This window comes from Megalobrama amblycephala, linkage group LG7 (genome assembly GCF_018812025.1).
Source record: "Megalobrama amblycephala isolate DHTTF-2021 linkage group LG7, ASM1881202v1, whole genome shotgun sequence".
Lineage (NCBI taxonomy): Eukaryota > Metazoa > Chordata > Actinopteri > Cypriniformes > Xenocyprididae > Megalobrama > Megalobrama amblycephala.
Genome location: NC_063050.1, coordinates 23,851,413 through 23,868,949, shown reverse-complemented (window position 1 = coordinate 23,868,949; position 17,537 = coordinate 23,851,413). Strand labels below are relative to the sequence as shown.

The window sequence follows — 17,537 nt, the reverse complement described above, 5'->3', positions numbered from 1 at the left end:
TGATATTCTAACATCGATCTAGCTTACTGCAGCGTGTCTCAAACAAGTGTCTCACAACAGCCGCTGAGCGAACGCACAGAGTAACGTTATAACATCATTTTCAACACACTCAAATGTATCTAATATGATAAACAGAGCTGCGTTACCTCAAACTCATGACCGGAAAAGCGGAAGCGGCGCCGGCGACTGTGACATAATAAAAGTTCGCTGCTCACGAGGCGTGTGTTGCGCAATCGCTCCAGCGGCCTCGTTCAGCTCCCACAACACTCGGTCCTGCTCTGCTTCACACTACAGTAATGTTAATAATTACATCCATGAACATGATTTATTCCCGAGTCCTATCCCTATTCTTTTACGCCGTCCGCTGAGGTGAAGACCACATGTCCCAAGGTTTCACGCTCAAACTTGGCGTCATCAAGCTACGCCTTTGTTTTGAATAGGCCTCTAGGGACCTCTAGCGGACAGAAATCCTACATACTGCACCTTTAATGGCTTATTTAGGTTAGTTGGTTAAAAGTATCAATTTGGTTCATTTCAATGAAATACGAACAAAAAGCAGTTTGTAAAAGTGTATAGGGCCTGTATCCCCAACCTGAAAAAGTTCTGAAAACCACTGGTTTAGATCAAAATCTTTTGACATCCACACACATCTGAACATATATGTGATTTAAATAATGGAATGTACTGTAAACTGTGTCAATATAGATACCATAGTGTGAATGTTTCTTTAGTTGCCATAAATGGAGGCATATCCTCTTAAAGGCACAGTATGTACGTTTCACAGCTAGAGGTCGCTTATTCAAAACAACAACAAAGACGTCGCTTGCTGACACAGTGACCGAGTGTGGGATCATGGGAGTTGTCGTGTTCACCTCCACAGCCGTTTAGGCTTTAAGAGGTTATCTTTGGCGACAAATCCTGCACCAAACGGTAATGAATAATTGTGGTCTATCACGAATGTGCAAAACAAACAACTGTCTTACTAGACATTACCAGAAATCATTGGCTTTGACACTACAACTACTACTTCTGCTTTTTTTCTCCATGGTTTCTACCAACAGCTGAGGGTAGGGGGATTTGATGCCATTGACAGGCAACCCAATGACATGGGCCATGTCACTGGTTAAAATTGCAGATTTTGTTGGAAACATTTGGAATATTAAATACATGAGTCAACAAGATATACAACACTGTTCTAGTGGTCTTTGGATATTTTAATGCAAAAATATGGTACATATATTGTACCATTAAGCAATACAGGGAAATGTCTACCTTTTCCAAAATCAATGAACAGACTCCCATTGCTCCAGCACACTTTATCCCATAAGTTGAAGTAATCAGTTTTCATCAAAGAGGTATAATTTACAGCCACAAGAGGTCGATATACACGCTAGCAAGCGCTGCTGTCAGGGCCAACATACCCCCAGGGCTTATTTTTTCCCCAAAATGAATGTCATTTCTTCCAGCCAAGCAGCTTCGCTTTGCCATTTGTAGGTTAGTCTGGATAAATCATTCAACCCCCTCTTGCAAACATCCACAACAGTTCCTTTCAGATAATAAGGTCAGGGAGCACATTCCAGGCCAAGGTTGACAGTATTGGAGTCTAAATTAAGAGTCTGCATGTGGTAGAATGCTAGTGAACAACAGCCTATGAGCTTAAATGCCCCACATAGTCTTTCATATAGTGTAAAACTAAATCCATTAGACCCTTTTTTTTTTTTTTTTTTTTTTAACCTTAAGGGTAAAAAAATAATAAATATACATAACTTTATATCGACATCCGTATATCATATACATACATTTCTGTCAAGTAAAGTCAAAAGTTTTAGAGAAATTAAATAATAAAAAAAAACTGCATACAATGATAACCCATGTAACAGCTCCAACATTATGCTGTCTGAAATGGTGTGCAAGAATTGACTGAAAGGTGATCCCTTCATTTCTATCTTCTCTGGCAGAGCAGAGTCTCTTCAGATCAGGTTCATGCAATGTGATGTATGGCATTGCCTTAGACACATACACTCTGCTGGCTTTGCTGCATAAATACTGGGAATGTCTTTATTACTTCTAGGAGTTAAGAGAGGTTTATTCCTCCTCAGATGGAAACACTCATATTACAGTCGAGGTGAACCGGTTTGTTGACCAAACAAAATCAAAATACTCAAAGCCACAATCTATATGCAACTATAACTGTATAAAATATACTTGAGATGTATAAGATTATGCAGCATATATTTGACCAAAACTACAGCAAAAAAAAATAAAAATTCAAAGCTGAATTTTCAGCATCATTACTCCAGTCTTTAGGGTCACATGATCCTACAGCAATCATTCTAATATGCTGATTTGCTGCTCAAGAAACAGTTGTTCTACTTATATATTTTTATAGACAAGCTTAAAAAATATCATACTGACCGCAAATACTTGAACAGTAGTGTATTCTCATCATTCTGTAATGAACTATGAATAACAGCATTACAAAAGGTTCTGATAATTCAGTTTGACTTTTTTTTTTTTTTTGACAGTCAATAACATCATAAGTCAAAGACAATGTATATGTTTTACTGTACACTATAGTATACGGGAATCAAGGCAAACCTCTGGTCCATTGCAATGTCAGGGTCCAACTGCTGGTGGAGCTGCAGACCTTAAACTCACATAAACATGAACGCAACAATCCAGTCTAATAAAAGCTAAAGCCTAAATGTCCAAACGTGCCTGTCCTTTCACAACCAAAAATATCGTTATGTGAAAGTGCAAGTACAGACAACCTCTAATATGCGAGCTCCCATTATGACCCATCGTCTACAATTCTGCACTGATTATTGTGTATCCATACAATAAATGCAACATGATGGCGATAACCTGTACACAGATTTTGAAGCCAGCATTTGTTGCCAGTTATAATGTTGCAGGCTGTTGCTCTGGGTCATTAGAGCAGCCCTCATAAGACAGAGACTCTTTAGTCATTGGGTCATTACTGTGAACAGAGCTAATTAATCTCTGAGCGCAGAGTAGCGTCGCGAGAGGGGTTCTGGTTTTTGATTACAATAGGAAAGCATTTGCTGCGGTCGCCATAATGATACCAAGCTCCTGCTAGAAAGCCCCCGCTCACTCCGGTTACGGACAAGGTTTAATCAATACTGTGTCCTTCATCCCGCATTCAGGGCCGACCTTGGCAGCCTTTTGTCTCCTAAACGAGGGCAAAGAGCATATGTGGATACACAGAGAAAAGAAATAAGTGTACAAAGCATGCAGTACCCACATGAAAATAAAGCACTAGTAAATCCAATCAGCTCATTTGGAACTTAATGAATCACCATATGTTTATCTTTTTTTTTTTACCTTCGCCTAATGAAGTATCATAGTGCCAGGATTATTTGTAAATTTATTAGGGCATCCTAATGTACACAGAAAGGTTAGAAAGGGGCATACAACACCAGCCCAAGCAGATCAGGGTTCAAAAACTATTGATTCATTTGAAAACAAAGAACATTACCATGAAATAGAGGGCTATAGTAGACCAAATGCGAAACAAAAGGTATATTAAAGCAGCAGTGAATATGAAATATGTAGATAAAGGTGCCTTGAACAACCTCCAAGTCTTGAAAGTGCTAATTAGCAATTCCTTATGACTGAATTATCACTATTTAAATATTCATAGAACAGATAAATCAGGAAAACACAAAATCTGTTGTTGAAAAACAAACGATTTACTGCACCACACCACATTTTGTGTTACAAAACATGAAATAAACTTAGACATTATTGTCAGCTAACAAAGGATTATGAATATCAACAGTAAACAATTCACTTGAATAATGAATAAAGAAACAAACAAGTTAAATGGCTTCACATCTTCCTCTTCTGGGTGCTGATGTATAACACTAGAGGACAAAGAAAACAAAATGAACTTTGGTATTTATATGAAAAAACATCTAAAGAAAAGTGAAATTTTTGAGAATGTGCACACAGACAGCTTTGGAAACTGCATTACTGTTACTAACACACTGGGTCTGCTTAGGTAGCTCTCAATAACAGAAAACACTATGAAAACAAATAAGGAAACAGCACTAACACTAGAAAACAAACATTACGTACCATTGTTTCCTCTGAGAAATGCATCTCCATACTTGTTCTTCAGCTGGCCATTGACATATTCCTCTGTCTGTTCCACAGCGATATTCATGTAGCCATCAAGGCAGGCCAGCACTCCTGTGGGCAAGACATGACGTCACTTCATTGAAATGTGCCTTTTTGGAGAATTTTTGCAGAAGATCAGGGGCGCAGGCAGGACTTGGTGCACTTACACACCTGCTCAGTTTTAAACTGAGTTGATGTGGCTTGTGGGAGTTGAGGGAAATATTTCTTTCCATAGGTGCCAGATGTCATGAGCTCGAATGTATTCAAATGAACATACATTTTTACATAAACCATTACCATCTTTTACATCAAAGCTGAATCTGTTATTCAGTGGATATATATCAGTAACAGTGGCAGATTTATTTTGGACAAGTCAAGCAGTGTCTGTGACAGCTATACAGAGCAGCATTCCTTGATGAAAAACTCTCTTTTTTTTCTCATTTATGACCAGGTCCACCACTTACTAGAGCAGTTGTTCTCAGAAAGCTTCCAAGGGGGGCTCAAGATTAATTAAAATTATTTAAAATAAGCTTAGCATTAAATAAGCTAAAACAACAAAAAAAGAAAAAAGATTTCACCCCTTCAACAGGGTTCCCACTGAATATATGAGGTAGCCTAATTTTAAAAATGTGTGATTTCTAAACTTGTAAAAGTCATGTGAAGTAAAATGTTATAACTTCATAGGCATTTTTATATTAAATATACATTTTTTCTAGTTACATCAAGCTCTCAAATATCTAATATATTCCATAAGGTAGAAATAAAAAAAATAATTTTATATTTTTAAAAATCCTTATTATTTCCAGTAAATCACTGGAAACAAAAATCATGGGGTCTTTGAATATTGTCGTACAGATTAGATTGCCTTAGAGTCAAAACGGTTTAAACTACTGTACAACTAGTAAAGGGAGAATTCAGACAATGAAAGCCTCGGATCAAGAACTGGATAGGTCAGCAGTCATATTTAATATGATGCAACAGAAAATATATGAAGAAATTACACTGATATAAGGTAATTATGTTGTTTTCTCCCCTATATTACTAGATTTATCTGCACACAATGGTATTTTATTATCTACAACATTCTGAACATAATCCAGGTATTTTTACTATCTCTGAGTTAGCCCCTGCCTTCTTGCACGCTGTCCCCATTACCTTGAAACCAAACCTACAGCCTTGATTAAAGAAATATAACTCTGATAAAACAAAGACATGTTTCTACTTGTACCTCTGTAATCAACACCAGAGTTCAGCTTCACCACCACTGGTCTCCCAATGATCTGCTTCAGGAAATCACTTGGTGTCTGCTTCCGGAGACTCATTTTCTCTGAAAATAGAGACAAAAATGTAGGTTATAAGTTAATACCTGACATTACAATATCACAGATACAAGAGACTGTAAGCTGCCTGCACTGAGTGTAACACCGTAAAAAGAAGAGCTTCGAAACATTAGTTTATCGCTTGCTGACTAAACTGAACACAGTTTTAATGAACCAGTCAACGAATGATTTAAAGCACAGCAGTGTGCAGAGGTTTGGCTGTTTATCATGTTCTGAACATCACCGGTGTACATTTAGCACGAGCGGCTAACTTAGCCTGCTAGCATTAACGTTACAATCCAATGTGGAGAACAATGAACACATTATACATGTCACGCGCTACAGTAATGAGATCAATTTATACTCCCGCAAAGGTCAAGTACAAATGTTTATTTAAAGAAGATAAACTATTCACTCACTTACCTTATTCGTTTTACAACGTTTGCCGCACGTTTCAACTGAGTGACTGACTGTTGACCAATGAACTGAAGCGCTTATTCTATTTCCATGGTGTTTACACCGCGCAGCCAATCAGATGCTTCGATCAAAATCCAGCGTACGGAAGCCGCCGAGGAACCATTTTCCCCTTTGATAAATAATACGTAGGAGGGAAACGAGCCAAATCGACGGTGGCAGTGAAGACTGGGAAGCTTCACTTTTGTTGTTTAGGAAATTAGACTGATGGACTGATGGACTGTTGGACGGACGGATGGACAGATGGATAGATAGATAGATAGATAGATAGATAGATAGATAGATAGATAGATAGATAGATAGATAGATAGATAGATAGATAGATAGATAGATAGATAGATAGTGTCAAAAAGGATGTGTTAATAACACAGTTTTTGTGTTATTTTTTGAGACACGTTTTGTGTCATTTTGTGTAGGCTACATAATTGACACAGATTGAATAAATATAACACATTAGTGTGTAGAAAATTAACAGGAATAACACATGGTTGAGATAAAAGTAACACAAAATGTGTTGTCCTTAACTAAACACACGGGTGTGTTAAGATATAACACAGGTTGCGTTGTTTTTAACACATCTAGATAGACAGATAGATAGATAGATAGATAGATAAATAATGCACACATACTGTGAAAACGAGAAGCTTAAAAGAAAATATTGTTTAGGGCTATATACACTATACACTGTAAGCCAATTGTGTAGAGATAGCTGAGGTCCTGGTAAACAAATTTTCTGAGAACGTTTTGCTTACATTCCCATTACGTTATAAATACGTTATTTTTAAATGTTCTATGAATGTTCAAAGCGTCCAGTTTTTTAAAAGGTTTTTATTTTCCTTGGTTATGCGAACATATAAGAGAACATTCCGTTTTAACATGAAACAAGTAATAACATTTTTCAAAAAAAAAATTATGCCCTTCCAACTAAAAGGTTTGAAAAAAAAAAAAAAAAAAAAAAAAAAACATTCCATGAAACATATTTTTTGTGCTAACGTTTTGAGAACATTATTAAAGGCCAGAATGAAGGAATGTCTGTTCATAACTTTGAGAAAACCTTGGTAAAATGTTCCGAGAACATTCCCTGTTAGCTGGGGTGTGACTAAAACACATAGGGAAAATAAAATCTTGAGTAGCAAAAAAGAAAGATGGGGAAGAAAAACCTGTCTTTTGTTCACAGGCAGAAGAGGCCATGCACCTGAGAGACAGAATCATAAAGCACTTCTGGCGCATCCAGACAGTTTGCTTGTTAGCAGGGCATTGGTAGCCCTGAGGAGGCTAGAGGTTAATTTGGTATCTGGTGCCGTGTTAAACTAAGGTCAGCACTACAAGTCCTTAAGTCATAAACAAGTGTGGTTAAGAGCCGTGTACACACCTAGGCACAAGTTAATGAATATTCAATGAGTATTTTTCCCCTTGTTGTCTGAGTTCACATCCTAAAGGAGGGTTAAGAGGGAAAAATGTGATCTAATGTGTTTTTCTATCAAAGCAATCATTCATTTAAGACAAAATCGAACGAGTTAAGAGATTTCCCAGTAGTAGCACACAATACATGCCTATTCTGTGGTAAATAAATACAGAATGATATGACAAAGAGCTGACATACGCACCCACACACACACACACTATGGCACATTCTTGACTTTACTGGAAAAGCGCGAATTGCTTGGCTTGTTAAGTGATACTGAATAAAACCAAGCGGTACAGATACAGAAAGCATTTCACGAGCTTTTTTCTTCACAGTTTTGCCTGTTGCTTGGCAAAGGACAAAGAATGTTTCTCTACATCACAAAAGTAGACAATTGAACCTTACTGGCCTGTCCTTCAAAAGTAAATTTTTTGTATGTTGACATGAATGTGCATTAATTGTATAGCGCTGACTGGCTAGGGACAGAAAAAGCTTTCCCGTTTACTCAGCGCAGACAATCTACTCTCACCACGAGACTTGGAATAACCCCACAGCTTCTCCGAAAACAGTAACGTGTTGGTAATAGCTGCCCAGCGATGCCAGATGGGACTGTTTTCACCCTGCCTTCAAGACGCTGGTGAGCTCAGATGGACAGTGGCACAGTTGATTTGCTGGTACAACCTGCCTCACCTTTCTAAGCCCCCAAAGACCTGAGAGGGAGTGGAGGAAAAATGAAAAGATTACAGAGGCAGCTTCAACAGGGTTGGGGGGTGGGTCAGGCTGAGGGGTGTCAGATGCGAGGGTGGGGGGGGGATCCCTCGGTTGCCGCAGGCTTTCTCGAGGAAGAGGACGGAGGGGCAAGGAGAGGAGAGTCTAGACTAGGCTGACCTTTGTGGGCCAGGGCTTTCTCTACGGGGTCAAGTTGGATATGGAGGGGGGATAATGGAAAAACCTCAAGGGAGTTTTCAAATGAAATCCAGATTGGCTGCCGGCATGTAGTTTTTCTCCTCCCTTTCCCACTCCCTAATCCCTGCACTGCATGGGGGTAATAGTGTGGAAATGATGGGGGGAGTGTCGCCTTGATCAAAAATGAGCAGTGGAACCTTAGTCACCTCTTCTAACACCCAGATTCATGCCCACTATATATATGTCTGTGCATGCAGCCACTGCAGGCCAGGTTATCCAATGTGATTCCAGGCACTGGCTGCAGCCTCTAGACCTTTGTCAAATACCTTGCTGAAGTGATTTAGGAGAGCTGCCTTATATTCACATTTTTATACAGTACTTGAAATGAGCTGAAGCGAATGTATGAGATTTAAGAATTTGTTAGATGTATTTGTTTTGACAGATTTGACATTGGTTCAATCTTATCATCTTTCTAGAAAAAAATATCTGCAGACCTTTTGAAGAAAAAAAAATCTCAGGTTTGAGATATAAAGAAAAAATTGAACAGATAAGAACTGTGCCATTTAGAGGTCTAACCTCGATTGAAAGAAAGTCCTCAAGTGTTCACAATGAACTATTAACAATGTCTGCCTGTGCTGTGAAGTATAAGTGCTAATTGCTAATTAAACAACTAATTGCTAATTAAAGCTAATGAGACTCATCTAGATTCTCTTTGCACGCCGCCATTTTGAGCATGGTTAATATACAGTGCCTTGCAAAAGTATTCAGACCCTTAATGTTCTAATTTTATTGAATTACATGTTCTAAACTGAAATTGTGTTGCTCTTAAAGGTATACTCCAGCCAAAAATTTACATCCTCTCCCAGATTTATGCCTATGACTTTTTTCTATGGAATACAAAAGGAGATTTTTAGAAAATTAATCCATCTATAATCCATATAATGCAAGTGGACTGGTCCCTTAAAGACGCTTCAAAAACCATGCAAAACGAATGCAATGGTAATCCTTACAACCCCAGTCACAAATTATCCATTTGTGTTCCACAAAAGAAATAAATTCATATACATATGGGATGGCATTAGGGTTTGTAAATTATGAGAGAATTTTGTCTTTTTTGTGTGTGTGTGTGTTGGGGGGGTCTATCCCTTTATTATGGCTGACAGGTTCACCTTTACTCCATTCTAAGTTTTACAACATACCAATTTTGGTTGTTTGAGACTTGCTCTGGTAAATGTTAAAATGTGAAGAATGAATATTTATGCAAACAGTGTATTTCATTTTTTTAATTATTATTATTTTACAATTAGGTTAGAAAATAAACAATAGCACATTTAATACTTAATTTTGTTGTATTGTTTATATTTCCATGTAATTTTATACAATGATATGCACTGTATATCTAGGCTATGAAATGGTAACCCATTGCCTCTGAACTCCTCCTGAACTGTTTGTGCGGGCAATGTGTATTTATCTGTGTGCATGTCAGAGGAAGAGGGAGAGAAAGTCTTTTCATGTTCAAGACTGATGCCTAGCAGTGGTTCGGCACATTCAGACCACTACATACGCCCACCTTCAGCACCCAACTCTTCAACCGACCATGGAACTAGCTCTTCACAACCCACCCAAAAGGCATGGCTCCATTAGGAGAGTGGGAGCATACCCATCCAGGATATCCCAGACAGAGTTAATAAACAAAAAACCCTTTTATAAGCTGAGCAATGCCTAGCACTTGACATGTCACTTGTATTTGCCACACTTGATGAACTCAGTTTCCTTATTTATGTCATTAAGTGTAACACAGTCATAATCTGTGTCCGTCTTTTCTGGACCAAGTTTCCCTGCTGCTTGAGATCTTTTTTTCTTCGAAAAGGCCATGCTAGTGTGAAAATGTTTGGGTCACTGTAAGCGTATCTCTGGTTTGATTGCATGTGTCATTACAGTGATGTAGGGAGAAATGTTTGAGACTGGAGGACAGGGGAGCTGAGCATATACAAAAGGAGCACTTCACATCTATAAATATGCATCGTGACATTTGGAACAAAGCTCCCTCATTCTACTTTCATGATGAGTTCAGCTAGCATCCTCTAACATATAGTTTCACAGGCAGTCTTGGCAGTTTATCAGGTGTACTCTTTGCAAAAATAAATAAATAAATAATACAAAATGTTTGTTGTTAAAAAATATAGATAGTATATGGTACCATTACCATCTTTCTTACAGGTTAGCCGATACTGTATAGGTACACTCTTTAAAACATCCATAAAAATAGGGCAGAATGTACAGTATTAATTTGACGGAATTTTCCGTATTTATTTTTTACAGGTTTTTTACCTGTATTTTGAATTTTCAACTTAATTGCATTGTGTCGGAAATGTCCATAAAATTACTGGATAATGTGTAATGGAGGCCAGCTAGTAGTTGCTGTGTGAGTAAACTTCACTCCTCTGATCTCAAGAGATGCTCTAGCGACTGACGTTAGGGGTTGCAGCCTTTAGCCTCCTTGTTAGAGCGTCCGACTCCCACACCAGAGACCCAGGTTTGAGGACCGCGTAGAGCGGGGTGAGTAGGACTGGGTGAGGGGTTACATTGGTGCCGTGACACGAATGGGAGTGAGGTTTAGGGGGTGAGTGTAACGGAGGCCAGCTAGTAGTCGCTTTGTGAGTAAACTTCACTCCTCTGATCTCAAGAGATGCTCTAGCGACTGACGTTAGAGGTTGCAGACTTTAGCCTCCTTGTTAGATCGTCCGACTCCCACACTGGAGTCCCAGGTTTGAGGCCCGCGTAGAGCGGGGAGAGTAGGACTTTGATGCCATTGGTGCCGTGACACGGATGGGAGTGAGGTTTGGGGGGTGAGTGTAACAGAGGCCAGCTAGTAGTCACTGTGCGAGTAAAACTCACTCCTCTGATCTCAAGAGATGCTCTAGTGACTGACGTTAGGGGTTGCAGCCTTTAGCCTCCTTGTTAGAGCGTCTGACTCCCACACCGGAGACCCAGGTTTGAGGCCCGCGTAGAGCAGGGAGAGTAGGACTTGGGTGAGGGGTTATATTGGTGCCGTGACACGAATGGGAGTGAGGTTTAGGGGGGTGAGTGTAATGGAGGCCAGCTAGTAGTCGCTTTGTGAGTAAACTTCACTCCTCTGATTTCAAGAGATGCTCTAGCGACTGACGTTAGAGGTTGCAGACTTTAGCCTCCTTGTTAGATCGTCCGACTCCCACACTGGAGTCCCAGGTTTGAGGCCCGCGTAGAGCGGGGAGAGTAGGACTTTGATGCCATTGGTGCCGTGACACGGATGGGAGTGAGGTTTAGGGGGGTGAGTGTAATGGAGGCCAGCTAGTAGTCACTGTGCAAGTAAAACTCACTCCTCTGATCTCAAGATATGCTCTAGCGACTGACGCTAGGGGTTGCAGCCTTTAGCCTCCTTGTGAGAGTGTCCAACTCCCACGCCGGAGACCCAGGTTGGAGGCCCGCGCAGAGCGGGGCGTGTAGGACCTGGGTGAGGGGTTACAAATGTCCTGGTAATTTTCTGCTAGTATATTATCCGTTTTTTACAGAATTTTTTTTTTTTTTTTTTTTTTTATACAGTGTAGAGCAGGGGTACTCAACAGGCGTCAGCATTAAATTTGTGGCCCGCATCATGCTACATATAAATGTATTTTTATTATAATTTGCGTCCAAAATTAGCGTGAATATTACTTCGTTTTTTTTACACGTACACTAGGTGTAGGCGTACAGTGCGCGTGACGCTGTAATCATCAGCAGAGAACGCGTATAGTGTACGCGCGCAGCAGTTTTTCTAACCGCAAAGAACAATATAAACTGAAGGCACTTTGCACGCGCGCATTGAATAGTTTTTGCACTAATTTAGTTTGTCCACAAGGTGTCAGCACTGAAACGGGCTGTTGTTTCAGTCTGAAAAGAAACGGATAAGACAGAACAAGAGTAACAACAAACACAATAGCCGACCGAGAGCTCTCGTTTGAGGGGATTAAAAGATACCAGCAACTCTAATTTTAAACAAGTACAAAGACATTTTATTGTAACTATTTGAGCGAAAAAGACTAGACAAGCATGAATCTCTCCAGTGCGCATGTGTCGAGCACTTGTGTTCGTGAACGCCATCAAAGGCTCGAGACTCTGCGCGCATGTAAAAAACAAAGTAACCTTATTTTTCCATGATGAAATGCAGTTGACATTCCTCAAACTTTGCAGTGCGTATGTTGCCGAGCATCATGAAAACAAACCTTTTATTCTTAATGTCAATGTGTTATAAACAGAAAGCAAGCAGCGCTCCCATTACAGATCTATCATCACATCATTGAGCTTACGGAGAATATCTTACATGTTTACAACGTTGGTTATAGTTAGATAATTCATGAGATTGTGATTGAACATTAAAAAAAGAAAAAGAAAAAAAAGATTTTTGGATTCTGACCAAATTAAAAGGTAGGTAATAATAATACAAATAATAAAACGTATAAATAGGTGCTATAAAAAGTGTTAAAAGGTGCAATGGAGTATAAAAAGACTATAAAAAAGTGCAATGTTTTCGTCTTACGGACAAACTCTCATCAGCCAGTGAACAACAGCCAGACCTTAAATTTCTTGTGAAAACAATGCAGACATTTCAAATGAATAAGGATTTCTTTTCATCAGTTCTTGTTTTTCTTTATGCATTTGTACATTAAGAATACAGCAAGACAAGCTATTAATCATTTTTTTAAATGCCATTTATCATGTTAAGTGACACTTTAAAAAGGACACCATACTATTAAGACTTAGCTAGATAATAAACTGCACTTTTAGTAAATAAACAGTAAAACTACAAATATTGTCTTAAGTAGGCCTAAATAAAAGTCTTACGATCCAAGTTATAATTTGTGGCCCTTCGTGTTTCATTTGGTTAAAATGCGGCCCTCTTGGCCTCTGAACTTGAGTACCCCTGGTGTAGAGGGTTGCTCAATTTGCAAAGCAGAGATTAATGAATTGATGTATTTATAGCAATAGTTCATCATTTATTAATCTTCATGTCATTCCAAACCAGGGTTAATATTGTTAACTTAAACTGAAAATATCAAAAACATTTTTGTTAACTGAGGCCACAATAAAATACAATATAAATAAAAATTTAAACTAAACTGAAATGAGTTTAAGCTGAAGCACTAAAATTAAAAAATAAACAAAAACTGAATAACTAAAAAATAAACTAAAATTAAAATAACTCAAAATGTATAAATAAAAGCTAATGCAAAGTAATAATAAAAACTACAATAATACTAAAATAACACTTTTCCAAAATGTTTTTGTTTTGTTTTTTTCTTTGTGGAACATAGAAGAAGATTTTGAATACAAACGTGTCCGTATGACAGTCAGTTGTTTTGGAGTTCAAACAACAGTTCAAACATTCTTTAACATATATTCTTTTGTGTTCCACAGAAGAAAGAAAATTATACAGGTTTGAAATTACATGGGTGGGTGAATAAATGATGACAGGTGATTTTTGGATGAACTATCCCTTTAAGAGATGGAATAATGGCAACAATACATAAACGCTAGTTTCTTGTGACAGTTTTTGAACAATTATTACCAGCATTAGGCCCTGAGGAGAAAGACAAATCTCTGCTTTTATAGCCGTGAGTCTAACATAGCGATGGTATGCTGGTTTCTCCTTTCTAAACACCTCAGTGGTTGTTCTAAAAAAGAGATAAAACTCCCGGCTGCCAGGAAGCTAGCCTTTCAAATCCTACACTCTCTCCTCGGGTGAGGATCTCTTCTCTCTGTCTCTCCTTCACATATAAACACAAGCACACACACATACACATACACATACACATGCACAAACTCCCACTCTGCATTTTGACCACTAGTGTTCCCTACCACAGAGGAGTTGTGACTCAGAGGCAGGCAAATAGTGGTCTTTGCTAGATGAATATTCATCAGAATGGGTGAAGACATGCTGTGCTTGATCCTGAATTATGTCATATAGCGATATATTCAACAAGGTGATATGGACATGTATACTGTAATGCTTCAGGAAATAAGAGAAGAAACCAGTTCAACAAAATGTCTGACATTATTTTCTTTATCCTTTTCACAGGAATGGCGTTTTACAGAACATTCCTGAGGCAAGTCTGATGCCTCAATAAATCTGCCCCAGTCTCTCTCTCTCTCTCCCTTAGCTTGTCTCAGTGGAATGTCAGCTGGCAAGTGCCCAGACATTGAGACTTAGCCTTTCAGAACGTGCCAGTCTCACCCAAGCTTCAGAAGTGGGCAAGCGCAGAAGCAGCAGTCCCCTTATCAAAGCGCTTGTCCAGCAGGGCTCACGGCTCAGTGAACCACTGATCACCAAATCCTCTGACCTGCCGTTAACCCGCCGGACTCAGAGCGACAGTGACAGAAGAGTCTGTCATGGTGAAGACCTACAGAGAGACTACTGAGACCGACGGAGATGATATGATGTTAGAATGCCTAGTGCATCATCATTTACATGGGGTCAGATGTCTCTACAATACCACATGCCACAGTAGCATAAGAAAATTAGTTTTGGTAACATTGAAAATGACAAGGTTGGATATTTTTAGGACCTCTTTAAAGGAATAGTTCACCTAAAATTCTGTCATTACTTATTTACTCATTCTCATGTCATATCAAACCCATTCTTTTTTTCCCATTCATTCTTTTTTGTAAACAATTAGTATCAAATTTGACAAAATCCAGTAAATACAGTGGGTATGGAAAATATTCAGACCCCCTTACATTTTTCACTCTTTGTTATATTGCAGCCATTTGCTAAAATCATTTAAGTTCATTTTTTTCCTCATTAATGTACACACAGCACCCCATATTGACAGAAAAACACAGAATTGTTGACATTTTTGCAGATTTATTAAAAAAGAAAAACTGAAATATCACATGGTCCTAAGTATTCAGACCCTGTGCTCAGTATTTAGTAGAAGCACCCTTTTGATCTCATACAGGCATGAGTCTTTTTGGGAAAGATGCAACAAGTTTTTCACACCTGGATTTGGGGATCCTCTGCCATTCCTTTTTGCAGATCCTCTCCAGTTCTGTCAGGTTGGATGGTAAACGTTGGTCTCATCAGACCAGAAAATCTTATTTCTCACCATCTTGGAGTCCTTCAGGTGTTTTTTTTTCATGTGTCTTGCACTGAGGAAAGGCTTCTGTCGGGCCACTCTGCCATAAAGCCCCGACTGGTGGAGGGCGGCAGTGATGGTTGATTTTCTACAACTTTCTCCCATCTCCCGACTGCATCTCTGGAGCTCAACCACAGTGATCTTTGGGTTCTTCTTTACCTCTCTCACCAAGGCTCTTCTCCCCCGATTGCTCAGTTTGGCCGGACGGCCAGCTCTAGGAAGGATTCTGGTCATCCCAAACGTCTTCCATTTAAGGATTATGGAGGCCACTGTGCTCTTAGGAACCTTAAGTGCAGCAGAAATTTTTTTGTAACCTTGGCCAGATCTGTGTCTTGCCACAGTTCTGTCTCTGAGCTCTTCAGGCAGTTCCTTTGACCTCATGATTCTCATTTGCTCTGACATGCACTGTGAGCTGTAAGGTCTTATATAGACAGGTGTGTGGCTTTAATAATCAAGTCCGAGTCAGTATAATCAAACACAGCTGGACTCAAATGAAGGTGTAGAACCATCTCAAGGATGATCAGAAGAAATGGACAGCACCTGAGTTAAATATATGAGTATCACAGCAAAGGGTCTGAATACTTAGGACCATGTGATATTTCAGTTTTTCTTTTTTAATAAGTCTGCAAAAATGTCAACAATTCTGTGTTTTTCTGTCAATATGGGGTGCTGTGTGTACATTAATGAGGAAAAAAAATGAACTTAAATGATTTTAACAAATGGCTGCAATATAACAAAGAGTGAAAAATGTAAGGGGGTCTGAATACTTTCCGTACCCACTGTAAATTCATACAATAGCTAGCATGAAGAACAGACTTAAACTGATTGTTTTTCACTGACAAAGTGATTGCTTTTTTACTGATAATATTATCATCTGCCATTACTCTCATTGGCATGTTAATGACAGTTCATGAGAAAATAGCAGTTTTTCAGTGAATTGGTTGATTTAGTTATCCAAACTTGTCTGAATGATTCATTCATAAATCATCAGGTTGATTCTAGCTGTGTTCGAAATCGCCCCCTATACCCTCATTCAATATTCCATTCATTAGTCCACTAATATAGTCCACTTGATCGAGTGAATGAAAATGAGTGAGTGAATTCGGCCAGTTAGTGCGGCCGCTTTTGCATAGTTTGTAATCATTTGAAACTCAGCAAACAACTCCAGTAGTAATGAAAATATTTATCTTGAACTCTGTCATGGAAACTAGCATGTATAAACCTTAATTAAACAATTTAATAATCAATTAAAAGGAATTTATTCTGTATGATATTACGCTGCACCCACATTGGACCAGCGGTTTGGAAAATGGATGGATGGATGATTCTGCTGTGGGTGCCATCTTCTGGCGAAACACGGGAATTCATTCAGCATGACCCTCACAGTGCATTATGGGTATTCTCTAGCCATTGAGCATACATCAGGGCTGCATTCCACTCCAATTTTAGATACGCATTCGCGAACTTCCCTAAGCACTTCCCATCGGGGGAACCCCTGCCTCCATTTTTAAGTGCATTCCACTTTGTGAAGTGGACGAGGGAAGTTTATATGGACATGTAGCAAGTCTACACTGATGTACACTTCAACTAGCTCTATATCCCACAATTCGACTTGATTGTGACATCACAGCAGATCGTGCTTAACTGAAGTGTAGGATATATTAATTACTTTGAGAATTAATCGCATAATATGTTATATAAAGTCTATAATATATTAATTATCTTAAGATTAAATCGCATAATACTTGTAGCTACCTTATGTTCACAGTCAAAGTTTATACTATTGATATTTTGTTTCATTTGTGTAATTTTATATATTTTCTCCAACAACTTATAAGCAATAGAATGGTGCACAAAACAAATTCATAAGTAGAAAAGGGGTTTAAATATTAAATCAGCTCCATAATGAATTCTAAGTGATCAAGGGCTTAGTGTGTTTCATTTAAACCTTATGCACAAGTTCCACCAGTAATGGGCACTCGTGCAACGTAAGCAATGACGCACATCCAGAGGGAAGTTAGCGAGTGAAGGGCATAAAAATTTGGAGTGGAACGCAGCCCAGTTGTACACTTATTGAGGTGCATTGTGGGATTGAATGAGTGCACTTGATAACGTCCACTATGATTTTGGACACCAATA

The 17,537-nt window shown here is 38.8% G+C and overlaps 1 protein-coding gene across 1 annotated transcript; it reads right to left on the bottom strand.

Annotated features, from left to right (window-relative positions):
• Positions 1 to 3,692: 3,692 nt before the first annotated feature.
• On the bottom strand, positions 3,693 to 6,034 carry lsm6 (LSM6 homolog, U6 small nuclear RNA and mRNA degradation associated). Its single transcript, XM_048196664.1, has 4 exons — positions 5,886 to 6,034; positions 5,372 to 5,470; positions 4,102 to 4,215; positions 3,693 to 3,887 (listed from the first exon to the last, which is right to left on the bottom strand). The coding sequence occupies exons 2-4, from the start codon at positions 5,463 to 5,465 to the stop codon at positions 3,853 to 3,855; spliced, it is 243 nt and encodes an 80-aa protein (XP_048052621.1). The 5' UTR covers positions 5,466 to 5,470; positions 5,886 to 6,034; the 3' UTR covers positions 3,693 to 3,852.
• Between the last annotated feature and the right edge of the window lie 11,503 nt (positions 6,035 to 17,537).